At 41.4% G+C, this 14,277-nt stretch overlaps 1 protein-coding gene across 9 annotated transcripts in view; it reads right to left on the bottom strand.

Moving 5' to 3' along the window:
- The window catches only part of LOC115574070 (MAM domain-containing glycosylphosphatidylinositol anchor protein 2), a 267,969-nt gene extending 257,125 nt beyond the window's left edge, over positions 1 to 10,844 (bottom strand). For 2 of the 9 annotated variants that reach the window (XM_030405284.1, XM_030405287.1), the window contains exons 1-2: positions 10,482 to 10,817; positions 468 to 622 (exon numbers count right to left, since the gene is read on the bottom strand). In XM_030405284.1, the coding sequence (XP_030261144.1) occupies positions 468 to 622; positions 10,482 to 10,537 (211 nt within the window). In that variant the 5' untranslated portion in view covers positions 10,538 to 10,817. The other 7 variants (XM_030405282.1, XM_030405283.1, XM_030405285.1 and 4 more) reach the window with 5 other exon arrangements.
- Positions 10,845 to 14,277: the final 3,433 nt, after the last annotated feature.

The following is a 14,277-nucleotide window of genomic DNA, read 5'->3' as shown; positions in this document are numbered from 1 at the left end:
GTGTCAGACACGCAGCTTTCCAGAGACCTTCAGCGAACTACACCCAAATCCATTCCATGCAGGATTTCAACAAAGAGGGTTGTGACTAATAGTTTGGACACATGTACTCCAGCTTGTGACAACTGAGCACCAGTGTTAATTATGTCTGGGTTTAAGGATCAAATGAATAAACATGAGCTTTGTTTAATTATGGCCTTCACTGGAGAAAATTCCTCAGATTGGGAAGGACATAAGCTGTCAGAAGGAGGATAAGCTCTCATACCTGCTGGATGACACATATTCTAAGTCCCTTTAACAAATATGTCCGACGCAAATCTCTTCACTTTAAATAGGGCGCAGTCTTATAGACTCCCTGTGTGAGGATGGAGGGGAAATGAAAGAGCAGGAGGAAAATATAGAGACAAAGAGACACGTCAACAAGACAGAAACAAACAGGCAGAGAATGAGCCGTGTTGCCACTTCCTAACCTCCATGCTCGGAAAGGTTGCTCGTTGGTCGGGTTAACCTGCCGGCTGTCTCAAGGCAGCTCTTCAACTCAACGCCCAAATGCTGGTGTCTGCCTCGGAGCTTATCAGGCTTCCCCAGATGGTGATTTGAGCGCATGGAGGGAGCGAGAGGCGCACTGAAAGGGAAAGGGGAGTGGAGAGGAGTGGAGGTGAGTTTACCAAGATGAAACAGACTCTACACTTGGGGTCAAAAAAATATGTGACTTGCTTTTTTCTTTTTTTTCCCCTTTACTTCTTTGCTCCATTTTTGCCAAGGTGCCTATGGATTCATTTCTGCTGAAACAAGGAGAGTTTGTGTGATAAGCGCTGTGAAGTCTGAAAGCTCAATAAAAGTATAACAAGATGTTCCTTAAGGCAAGAAAAAATTAGTCCCTGCAAGGTTTTGCGTAAACATTTCCGCACAAGTGAAGAGCAAGTCATAGTGTATTCACTGAGGTGTTGTAATCAAATATTTACACTATCAATGTACTCGGCTTTTTCCAGTCTGCTGATTGACATAAATAAAATACGTTACATATTTGGAGCAATTGGAAAGCCATCTTACCCATCATCCAAACGTCATTCTTCTTCGTCGTCATTCTTATAGATGTTGCCTTAATATTTCAAAATTGCCATTACATAATACACGAGCGCCATTTGTTTACATAATGCAAAACATGTTTGACCGTGCTTATGACAGCAAAACAGCGAGTGTCATCAAGATATGCGGGGGTTCAAATGTTGCGTTACTGAATGCGGTGCTACAGGATGCATCCATGCAAACTCGAGAGCTAATTGACTGTAATGTCATTTTATCTGCTTCAGCAGGTTATTGACAGCAACATCCCAGAAGCCTGTTCATCCTTCTGTCAACTCGTCAGCATGGGAGACGCCATTATCATCTCATTATGGCTCACACTTTCATATAATCCTGACATTTCCTCCTTCTCTCGCCCGCTCTCTCTCCGAGCTTTGGGAGCCGCGACGCATGGCTGTATTGTAGTGGTAATAGTGCAATGTTGTGCGTGCTAGTGTGTGTGAATTGAGTGTGGGTGGCAGAGGATGAGAATGAGAGGTAATAAAGACAGTTTTAATTTCCTGGAGTCACTCAACAGACAGTTCTTATCCATCTGCTACTTCCCTCTAACAACCTCACAGTTTTTAAATCTCTACATTCTTGTACTTGAGTTAAAAAAAACAAAAAAACAACAACAACTGCAAGATTAAAAACAAGGGATTGCTGAATCCACATCAACAATTTGAAAAGAGAAAACAGTGTTGCCAGTGCTGTTTGTGGAGAGCGTAGCCTTGAATGATGCGTGGTTATTACTGAAATAACCGTTGTGCAGCCGGCAAAGGAAAGGTCACCGTCAGACATGAGGAATGGGAGGTTTGTCGGGGCGATGGAAAGAACTCCTGTCTGGGATTAATCTTGTCTTCCCAGAGTTACCTGGGGAATGAGAACATGCTTCATGCTGAGAGTGGAGAAATATCTCGCACAAAAAAACAACAACAATGGAGTGCGTGTTTGTGTGCCTTTGAAGTGAGAGATAAAACAATGTGTTAACGTATCAGCCCACACCAAGTTTGCCCATGTGATGCGGGGTTCACATGCTCTTTTAAAGGTGTGCGGGGTCTACAGACGACCTTCTCTCTGAACCGTGTTTCTTTTCATCTGCCGTTTCCAGCGACCCTCCGCTGTGCCCCTTATTAATCTTCCGTGGAAAAAAAACACTGGGTTTCAAGCGAGCGCTGGGTGCTGAGGGATATCAGAGCAATCGATGCGAGGAGCTTCTGTAAAGGAAGCAGCAGCAGGCCCCGGTGATGTGGGCGAAGGTGAGAATCTCAGTATGAATCCTACAATTTATCCTGTGCAGCGCTGCAGAGAACAGAGGGAAAGTTCCATATTTCCACTTCAGCAGCCATCAATAGCTCACAGGCTGTCTCCCACTGCACTGCTTCATGATTGCAGCTGTTATAGGATGGTTAGGTGTTTGTCAGGTGAAACTGAGCAATATCCAGATCAGTGAGCGCTTGTGCAGATGGCATAAGAAATGTAATGTATTATCTTTAAAACCTTTAATTTGCATAATGTGACCTTGCATTATTTGTTTCAGGAACATTTAGGTGAAGGTAGTTTAAATAAGGGTGGAAGATTTCAGATTAATCATGAAGGCATCCACATTCTACCATTCAGATGAATAGTAGATATTGTGGTATTTCATGTCCTCTTCTGTTTCTAAGCTTCACAGTCAACAAGATGGCTATGCTGACTGGACGAGTTACTTCACAAACAAAAATACACTTAGATTGTGATTCCAATTCGATAGTAAGCGTTGGACAATATAAAAAATTTAACAATTACCCATGCCAAATTAATTCCAATTCACGTGAATAATGCTATAATCAGCAAAATGTGCTTAAAGCCACAACATTATGTTCAAATCTGCATTTTGTGTGATTTGGCGCCCCCCACAGTTTCTGAGTGCAACTACACCGTCATAAATACAAATCCCAGGTCTGTAACAGTTTCTCAGATGCAACGTAGGTGCCATCCACAAACAAAACTCATTACATCCCTTCACTGATATGTGTCAAAAACTTGTATCTTAAAAAGGACAGATTTTTGTGAGTGAACCTCCTTTAAAGTAAACAACTCATAAACCACAAGGTCCTCCTCTACATTTATAGATGATACATTAAATTATCACAGCAATGGAACCACCTGCAATAATACTATATACTCCCATCCCTATTAAATAGATCAAGATATTACTTTTTTGGCCATATTGCCCATCGCAAGCCCTCAAGGACACTCTTAAAAACTGAACCATGTTACATCAGAAGCAATAAAATTACAGCTAAAACAGCAACTGAGATTTTTTTTTCCCCAAAAAAGGTTTGAGAGCAAAAGAGTTCTGAAAGTTTCCATCATTCTACCATCAGGAAAATTGTTCTCAATTTTCACATCAATCTATATGATAAAGTCTGCAGAGTTTGGTGCATTTTCATTTAGCGCTGAGGCAGTGTGTTATCAAAAGAAATAATACATCACTGAAACATGGCGATTTATCTTCGTGACAGTGGATCTGTTGTGGTAGGTAGTTCTGGATTGCTTCTCTCCATCTCCGGCATGAACAAAATGCTAAAGTTCAAATAGAGTTTTCAACCACTGGCAGCAATTGAGACACCTGCAGAACTTTTTTTTAACCTTTAAGTTACCACCAATTCAAACTTCTAGCTGCAGCTTATTAATTTTACATCAACTATGCTTCACTTATTTTTAAATAGCTCAGAAAGCTGTATGGCTCAAGTGTGTAATAACAGACGGATTTTGGGAATACATACATGATCCATCAAAGCATCGCTGGAATGGCCCAATTTACAGTAAGACAGTAAGAGTGGATTGGGACATCCCCATAGAGCTTAATAGTAATGGAATAATAGATTTGAGTAACCTCAGGAAAAATACAAATCCTAAATATAAACATATCCCTAACCAATAAAAATTAAAAAAAAATCACTCATTTCATGAACCTGTCCAGGGTTCTCACAGTCAAAGTACAGTGTAAGGATTTTTCAGAATTCAGAAGACAGCTTATTATGCAAGCCAGCTCAAAAGCAGAATAATTTACTATTAATGTACAGTGCACACATGCACAGCAACATAAATATTCTTTCCTTCAGTATTTCACATCAGCAGCCAAGAACTGAACTGACAGATGCAAAGATACATATCAACATAGCAAATCTGCAGGAGGAATATATTATTCTTAAGGTCTGACAGTTATCGGTACATGGCTTTGCGTTTCACTCTTGCTTCCGCTGGAGAACATTTCATTGATCACACTTCTAAAACCTTGCAGGACAGAGAAGCCTAAGATGCAATCCATATGCAAGAGACAGGATCACAGTACAGTTCAGTTGGACTTGGCTCTGGGATACACTGAGATGATATGAGAGCGAGCGCATGCACCACAACGATGATGACATTTTCAGATTACTATTGCAGTCGCCGGAATCACATTTCCATCTTTCCATTTGGGCCGCTTTGCAGGGTTTATTAGCAAGATAAAAAATATTATGATTATTCTAATTTTTCTGCCTGCACACAAACACTGAATTTTCTCTCTGCAACATTACCAACATTCAAAACATCACACACGTTTATATGATCTCATTTATTTCAACCCTGACACATCAATGCCAACTCGACTACGGAAGAAAAACATTAAATCCTGTACCAAATGTGCGACAGCTTGCCATAAATCCACATGGCATAAATTGGACCAATTATTCTCCTCCTGTCATGAACACGCAGCCCATTCAGTTGACTCAGAGTCTATGCATAGCCGCTGTTGTTTTTTGTACTGCTATTCTAATGTGCCACCACAGAGCTGCGTTCTGCAGATCTGCCAGACTGCCAGGAAAGCTCAGTTAGCCAGCTCTGTCCTATCAGGAATACCAAGTACATGTTCAGACTACTCAGAGGACGTGGATACAGATGCCTCTGTGTTCAGCCTCAGCTTGCAGGCTGGAGGCAGAACGCCACCATATTCCAGAAACAAAGCCTAATCGCCAGACTGTGTTGCTCATCAGAGGAAACATGACTCCTCTTGTTCTCCGCAGTCAAGGCTAGCTTCAGCAGGACTTCACCTCCACATGCATGTATGCATGTAAACACAGTCTGTGCACATATAGTACGTACTTAAACATATGGGCACAGGCACACATAGATATAAGTGCATACAGTGTGCAGTCATTATTGTATTCCTCAGGCAGCAGAGAGGCCAGTGTGCCCCGGCTGTCATACATGAGAGAACATGAGTGATATGGCTCTGTGCCTCCAGGCCTGGCTTGTCACTCTGCTAAATTGTTGTAATTTTCTTCTCCTGGACTGGCCTGCAGATGTGTAACCTTCTACATTTCACCTTGCCAATGTCCTGAGGTCAGAGAGGCACTAAAGGCTATATACTTACACATCTAATGTGGGCAAGAATGGCTTGTCGTGTTGGAGTAATGCATGACATTTTTAACTTTTAAACCTCTATTTCTTCAGATGATCTGTAATCATACATGCTCTGCAGTGCAGTATTACCCAGTAAATGTGTATCTGTAACATAGACAGTACAGAAGACAAATTGCAGCACATTAGGGCATCATGTCAGCTATAAATGCCTCTCCTCCCCTTCATTTTTCCAAAGGCTGCATACAGTCTATGTCCTCATATGCAGTTATATCTTGTGCAAAGCGACACACAGAGGCATAATGGCCATACAGAGAATCGTAAGTATACAACTCAAACTGCTCTATATGCATTGCTCTCCAGTTCCCTACTGATCTGACTACAGGTGATGGAGTTGTCAGTTTCTTTAACCCAAAGGTTCGATAGCATCTCTCACAGGTTTGCTTATCTGTGCTCACCGCAGAAGAATTAACAGAGTGGGCCGAGGCACAAAGCAGACACCTGATCTTCCTCAGCTTATTTTAGCACGGGGCTAGTTTTCAGACGTCTGTAACGAGTCGGAGGAAACGGCTGGAAGGAGAGAGCAAGGCAATTCGCGAAGTTCTGTTTGCCCTGGTTTTCTAGTCGACTGCTCCAACGTGACTCAGTGAGAAGGATCCAATAACACCCACTTACTGTCAAATGAAAGATTTACTGCAAGTTGTTTTTGATTTCTACATGCAGAGTGCAGCTTTTGTCAGAAGATGCTGCACCCTATATGTGGTTTAATCTTTTTTTTTTTCCTACGAACGTAAGCATGTAAGTTTGCAAGAAGTATCATCGGGTGTGTTGGGAGCAGGCTGGTGTCTGTTCATCTCTGACGTCAGATTGAAGCTCTTTAGTTGCATTGACTAAAAGCATGCAAGGACTGTAAAATGAGATTGGTACACACCAAAGAGCGTAATTACTGAAAAGAGTTACCATCATTACACGTGCAATAATACACTCGACATCAACTAGACAGCACAAAATCATGAAATATGCCCACAGAAAGAGAATAGAGTTATTGTGATACATAAAACCTTATATCAGGAATGTTACAATTTACATACGTGAAACACTGATATTCTCGTGCATGCATGCATGTCACTGTGTGTCAGTGTTTGGACAAGCCATCAATGCTGCAAGCAAAGTGTCAGAAATTATGTGAACAAGGGCAGATTTGTATGAGTTTCTTGTTTTTGCGATCATCAGTAGGTTGAAGGAGAAAATGAAGACAGTTGGGGAGTTTGAGTAAGTTGGTAACTGACTAGCTGCTTTTATTAAAAACCCAGTGGTCTTCATACTTTTTACATAATGGCGAGGCTGAATAATGGCACAGTATTATCACCTTGAACAGGCTGTTTAAAAGGATCTTAAGAGAAGTTAGAGCACTGATTGATTGTCTGTCCTGGAAGAGAGAGTGCTCCTCTGTTTTCCAGCGATTTCTAATTTTTTTTCCTGTTCAAGGGGTTTTGGGGGGAATTGTTCCTGATCAGAATCAAGGGTCTAAGGATAGAGGCTGTAGTATGCTGTGCAGATTGTGAAGCCCCTTGAGGCAAATCTGTGATTTGTAATATCGGACTGTATGAATATAACTGACAAAAGTAGGATGAGGGGGAGGGTTGGGTGGAGGCAGGATGAGGCGAGGAGAATAGCAAAGAGTCCATGTGCGCCCAGTCCTGTACTCAGCTGCTGAGTGCAGCTCTCAGGTTGCCATTTGTCCATTCCCTGTTCCAGAGAGAGGGGGCAAGGCGCTGAGAGAGACTCCCTGCAGCAGATGGCAGAGTTATGCTCTGCAGAGGTGAGAAACAGCCCATTAGCCTGACCAAAAATTACAGCCTGCCTCCTCTTTAGTGCTCAGCCTTGAGTACACCTGACCAGATTGGGACTGTGCCTGGCATGATCATCACTCTAATCATACTGTTGCTCTGTCGACAACAAAGACTCAGTTGTTGATCTGCTCTTGCTGTCCCTATCCTCACTGTGTGCGTATCAATTGAAAGAGGAGAGATCCCCTGGAAATAAATTACAATATTTATGAAGTATTGAGAGGGCAACACAGAAACATTTTGCCAATTACAGCCCATTAATGCAGAGCATCTTCTCTCTTGGACTTTAAAAATGCCTTCAGTTAAAATTCAGGGGCTGACTGCGGTTAAGGCATTCATACTTTCCCAAAACAGTAAGTGGTAGAACGTGAGAGAAGATCTGAGGTGTCAGCTAATCTTTAAATATCTACATCTCAAATCATCTCTGACTAAACAGTTTAAGCACATTTAGAAACTTAGAAACTTAGAAACTTAGAAACTTCACTCACTTTGACTTTAACCCAAGGCTCCAGGACGCAATGTTTTGGTCGCACATGCATCCAAAACATTGTCATTGTTCACCAGGTGCACCTGAAATTTAGCAGGTCTAATTAAAAAACTATGTAGCCTATTAAAATAGTTTTAACAGACAGCAACTGGGTGTACAGATAGTAGTTGCTTTCGAAAAAATATTACCCTAAAAAAATGTTTTCTGTACATATTTTGTCAGTGTATATCTGGATTTGATTTGGGAGACCACTCTCTGCACTGCTTACACTGTTCATGCTGCCAAACGACCACGGTTCCTGTTTTTTATACCACCCCAATAATATTTTAGGGTGATTTATTTATTTGAGTTTGTCCAGCACGAAAAACATCAGCACTTTTTTAACTTGAAATGTTAATTGATTTAAGCAATTATCGCAATTTCTTGCTGTGTGCTGTGATTTAAATGAGGAATAACATTTCTCTGCAGCTTTATTCCTGTTTACAATTTTAATTAAAATATATTATTGGATGTATCTAAATTATGCACTGGTGCACCTAAAAAAACATTTGGTGCACCAGTGCAACCAATGCCAAAAGTTAGTTTGGAGCCCTGGTATAACCTCTAAAAGATAACCCATCAGTAAAATCTAAGCCTTTCCCCGTGGTATTTATGAACCTTGGATGCAGTAACAAAATGTAAATGGTCCTTCTGAGCCCCATTAAATGAGTCTGCTGTTGCCTAAACTATCTAATCAGTTGATAAGAACAGCCAGTGCACACATGAGAATATGTAATCATCTCGTTCTTGAGGATTTCTTCAAGAGCAGTCGGTTTTATGGATCCTCTTTTTAAATGTAATTCTTTCAAAATTACTGAAATAACATTTCTATTCATACTTTAGGTATAGCCATTGGGGAGTGGCACAAAAGGATGAGGGACTTGGGAGACTTTTAATGCCTTCCCATTCACAGAACAAGGTGAGACTGAATTAATGCGGCAGCTTTCCAAAGCAAAAGACACAGTATTACAATATGGGGACTTGACAACCGTGTAAGGATTAGCTTGTGTTACACTGGAAGTCGACAATTCAAGGAAGCTGCTTCAGAAGGAATTAAAAAGCCATATGCAGTATATGTTCCGACATGACTCTGCGTGTTTATGTCAGGCACCTCTGACCATTTGGAGGAAACTCTGCACAGCCAACAGAGGAAACTGCAAACAGCAGCACCCATCTTATCTATTGTTTTCTGTGTTTCGTTTTACAGGAGGCAGGAGTCAGTCTGACAGCCAGGGGGCACAGATTGAAGATGTATTTTTTGCTGTTTTTTTAGGAAAAGAGGTAAAACAATACAATTCCAGAATCAGAAGATAAAAAAGCCTGTTTCGGTCTGCTAAAACCTGCATAGCGTAATCAATTATGTCCCATTCATAAACACATCTATTATGTCACACAGGTCAGCTACATTAATTTAATGGAACATTAGAAATGTCGATTAATGTCATAAAGCCAGGTGTTGCAAACTGATAAGAATTTTATTTAAGCGATCAGATGTTCACAACAGAACACACAGGGTGACTGCACACATAATGTTCATGACTCGTTAACTCCAAACATTTAGTCAAGGGAACATGAGCCGCTACATTATGTGATCAACAGTAATGTGTGCCATACAGAGCAACACTACAGAGCCACATATTGGTTGTTTGTCACCAATTACTCGGCACGAGTGCCCGCTGATGACGTCATTAACCTGAACTCAGACGCTACAACTGTAAACACCAATAATGGAAGTACACGTTGGCTTCAAAAGTAATGAAAACAGTCTTACATGAAAATAACGCCCTCTTTTAATCTGTGAGTATCGCAGCAACAATGTACAACCTCCAAGGTATACCGTGTATAAAACTGTGTATCATTCTGTGAAGTGTTATTAGTTACATATTTGTAAAGACATATTATATTGAAGAATCATTATGAAGTGTTTGTTCAATTGAATCACAACTCATAATAATGACAAGAATAATTGTGTAATACTATTAAACTTGAAACCGTGATATTTTCAGAGATGGTTATTGAACCATGAAAAATCAGAAACCGTTTTATCCATATCTGAAAGTGGCAAAAAAAAAAAAAGTCAAGATATCCAAAGAAAGGCCACATAAATATAGTATTCCAAAAAACAGTCAGCAATCTGGGCCAGTATGGTACCAGGTGGTACTTTAACCTTGAATGCCAGTTAACCTTGAACCTAAAGTGAGTGTTCATTCTAGCTGTGACATGTCTCAGGAAAAGTCAGATAGCCCATCTAAAAACACAAGGTCTAAAGTAGGACAGACATTTCAACACCAAAGTTAAGATTGGGATCAACCACAACACCGCTGCTACTGTTCATGAATCCCTTGCTAATGTGTATTATAGACTATTTTGTATCTTAACGCGAAACTCTCGCCAAAAAGCAACCAAGGCTTTATTTGGGATTTAATATAGTGAATAACTCTGTCATACAATAGGAAGTCTATACATTTAAAAAGATACCAATTTATACATTAAAATGTCATCTTTAGATGTAAACTGTTTGAGCCACACTATTATAGTGGTACAGCTAGCACTACTTCTTTCTACATAACTCGGAAACAAAACATGGCAGCACTTCCAAAAACTTAAAGGAAGTAGTGTTAGTAAGACACACACACATAGATAGTTTAACTCACATTTGAATTCCTCTGTACTTTCTTTCATGGACGTGAAGTGGTTTTAAATCATCCATTATTCACTTGTTGTCTCCTCCTCAGCTTCAGCACCTGCATCGCTGCTAGCAAGCTAGCTTAACGCGCCGTTGCTAACGTCAGGTCAGTACTGGAAATACGAGCTACTTCTTCCGTTTGTATGATGTGTTTGCACGTTAGCTAGCTAAGTTAGTAAACTTCTTACTACTTCTTTGGAGTGAAGTCAAACTTTTCTTCTACACAGTCCGGTCAATTAACAGCGCCACATTCAAATGTCCGCATCTCACCGTTTGATGGTAGGTAACTGAAATCATGGTAATCAAAGAACATGACCCTCACCTGCGTTCTCTCCAGTGCCTGCAATGCCCCTTTTCACCACACATTCTAATGGCACGGGTAGTGCAAACTAGAGGGGGCGCTGTTTCACCACTTTTTAAAAAAACACAATAAGACATGGGGGGGGGGGGGACAGCAACAGAGTTTAAGTAAAAAGTGTGAGTTATGTGGCAGAAAAATGTGTTTAATAGACAGATAACATTTTGAGCTTTCATTTTAAAGATGCTCCACAAAATATGACATCTCCTAATATCATGGGACCATAACACAAACACGTAATTTCTCTGGCTTAGTGGTGACATTCGATAATGACACCAACCTGGATTGCTTTTTTTATTTTCACAAACTTTTCCCCCTTCGGAAATATCCCCTAAATTTCCAGCAATTTCTAAAATTAAAATTAAAATTGAATAAAATAGATAAACGCTAGCTGCCAGCTGTGTTTGGTGATTGTACAACAATTTATTCTATCAGCATACCCTGAATAATTTGGCTAATTAGCGGTTTTTGATATTAAAAAGGAGTTGGCAGCAGATGGTGCAGGGGAGCCTGGCGTTAAGTCTTGCAGAGACAGTTGCATAGCATCCACAAAAATCAATTTTTGGTGTGGTGCTGAGAGACACAGTCAGGTCAATCAATTCTGCTTCAGACACTGAGATGTCTCTCCTCTATGCCCGTGCATCACAGGCAGAGGAAATGTACAAAGCTGGCAGCTGGACAGTCAGCACTGCAGCGTGTGCGATTCGAGTTCATGTTCTATTTCCGCAAATCTCTCATCTAAACTCACAGCATCCATCTGAATTTTTCAAACGCACAAAATGCTCTTTTCAAGCAAAGCAAAAGGCCCTCGTGCAATATATCTTTGACTGTCCGCGCTTTGATTATTTCAGATACGCAGATTTGATGCAATGAAACAACAGAAATCCCTGTGTACACTGCAGCAGCGAGCGCAAGAGTTCAAAGATGTAATATGAATATCAATAATATCCCAAATGACGGAAATAAAACACAAGCATCCGACAATCCGGACGCTACACGTTAAGGTAAAACGTAATGATTAAAGACACTGCAACAGCTATAGAAGATAAAATAGCTGCAATAGTCTCCATGGCAGCAGAAAACTGAGCCATAGGAGGTATTAACCTAAATAACAACGAAAGAAATAATGGAGCTGAAGAAAAAGACAATATAGGCAGATTTCCCTGGGGCTGCTGTTACCTGTGCTGAGCGTATACTGCATCGCTGGAAGGCTTTTACTGTTAAACAGCAGCAGGAAGTATTGCGATTAACATTGCAAGGGAGTAATGGACTTTCATTAACCATCCAAGGGGAGCGGAGGCTGCTATCTGTGTGATGAATACAGCAAAAACGGAGGTGAATAACTCAGCTCCCCAAAAAACAGCAGCCCTGACGTCAGGGCCGACACGCAGCACTGCTGAATGCTCGACAAAGTGAGCCTTCTAAATGTCAGCGTCTCTCGCTTCCTGTCCCCTGCATGACCACATCACACTCTTGAGCCGGGCCAGTTGACCATGATGCCATTACTTTCTCGGTCCGTGGGGAGAAGTTGCCGAGCACAACGCGGCTCTGCTCGTGAGCAGAACACAAACAAGACTGTACGGGTGGGCTCAGAGATCACCTGCTGAGAATGTGAAATGTAGGCGCAGTTTGGCACGGACGGCTAAAGTGCTCCCCTCTTAATAGCAACATGATGTATGTGATTAAGTGTAGCATGTACAAAGTGCGCAGGGATGTGTTCCCCCTGTAATCGGTCTACAGAGGGCCATGCAGTTACATGAGTGTAGGCAATTAGAAAAGCACACCATACTCGCCAACGAACGTGTCACTGTGTAAGGTGCACCGGGTATAAATTGAACTCATAATCAGAACATGACATGTGCACGAAAGGGTGCAAGCAATGTTGTGTATCTGGTCCCCACAAAGGAAGAATTTAATTGTAGGGCTTGATGATTACAAAGTCTGACATGGAATGTGGCTGGCTATGTGAAAAACAGCAAAAGCTCTGTGGGACTGCTCCAAATATGTTCTTTTTTATTGTTTTGCAGATGATGGGATGTTCAACAAAAGCTCAGGGTTTCCTGTCAGAATTCTGACATCTTTTAGATCCCCGATGGTTTCTATCTCTAAATGAAAGGACCGTTGGCACTGGAAATTTCTCCCTGCTGTAATGAAAATGTACCCAACTGCAACTCCAGCGCTGTGATGTGTTATCACTTTGTGACTTTGCTGAAATGTTTCGACTTCTGCGGGGTACATTTTGTGTATCTTTACTCTTTTGAGAACAATGTTTCACTCCCACCTTAAATGATTTAACAGCGGTATGGGTATCCATACACAGTCTGGTGAGTGTAGGAAAAAGCAGCGGGAGGAGGTGAGGAAAGGTGATAGAAGGCATTTTTATTGTAAGCGCACATTACTTTGGAAACAAACTCCCCACACAGCTTGCTATGTCAATCAGAGTGTCACACCCCCGTGTACAGGTTGGCTACCTTTCACAGAGTGTTCAAAGGAAAACATCTTGAGTTCAAACTCCCTAAAGGCATTGGTTTAATCTTTTTTATTCCCTTTTTTCATTTTTTGGAACTACTTTACCACGAGATACACTGATAAATAATAGTGTAACTTTCCCGGGGCATTTTAAGGTGAATTTGTATTTTACAGTGTCACCGCAGTGGTCAAACAGAGTGTCCAACATGTAGGAGGCAGGATCAGTAAGGCACGTACAAACACAAGTGTGGCGGAAGCAGCTGTAATGTGTAACATCAATCACGTCTATGGATATGAACCAGTGGTTCTTAGAGGCCATCCACACGAAAACGCTCTTTTGTGAAAACGCACATGTATTGCATCTTTATGGCCGACCCTCCACACGGATCCTAAAAAACGCAGTTTTTTGAAAACAGGTTTCAGAGTGGAAAAGTCCGAAAACTCAGCCCTCACGTTCTCGTGTGGACAGCGAATCCACATACTTTCTAAGACGATGACGCCATCGCCCCATCCGTCGACCTCTAGCCTCCGACCTCTGAACCCTGCAACGTCTCATAACAACAACAACAACAATGGCGGACTACATGCTCGTGTTCGTGCCGCAGAAGATATTGAGCCTTTCTTGCAGCGTACTCGCCTTGTAGTCGAGTGTGAGTCGCAGCAGCAGTTCAACCTCATTATCGGTCTACACGAGCGATTCCGGTTTCCTTGCGCTAGCCATTTTCGTCTTCTTCTTGTTGTGTTCGGTTTCTCCTTCTACTGTTTGTTTGTTTACAGCGCACAAGCTTGTTGCGCATGCTCTGTCTCTTCTTCTTGAATTTCAAGCGCCACCTATTGGCCTGGAATATGAACTACAGCGTTTTCGGTCGTTTTCAGTGGATCCGTATGGACACAAATATTGTTGAGAAAAATGCAGAGGAAGAGGGAGGAAAAAAAG

This window comes from Sparus aurata, chromosome 22, assembly GCF_900880675.1.
Source record: "Sparus aurata chromosome 22, fSpaAur1.1, whole genome shotgun sequence".
NCBI classification, from domain to species: Eukaryota; Metazoa; Chordata; class Actinopteri; order Spariformes; family Sparidae; genus Sparus; species Sparus aurata.
The sequence above is the reverse complement of the archived record's forward strand: the minus strand, read 5'-3'. Positions and strand labels throughout refer to the sequence as shown.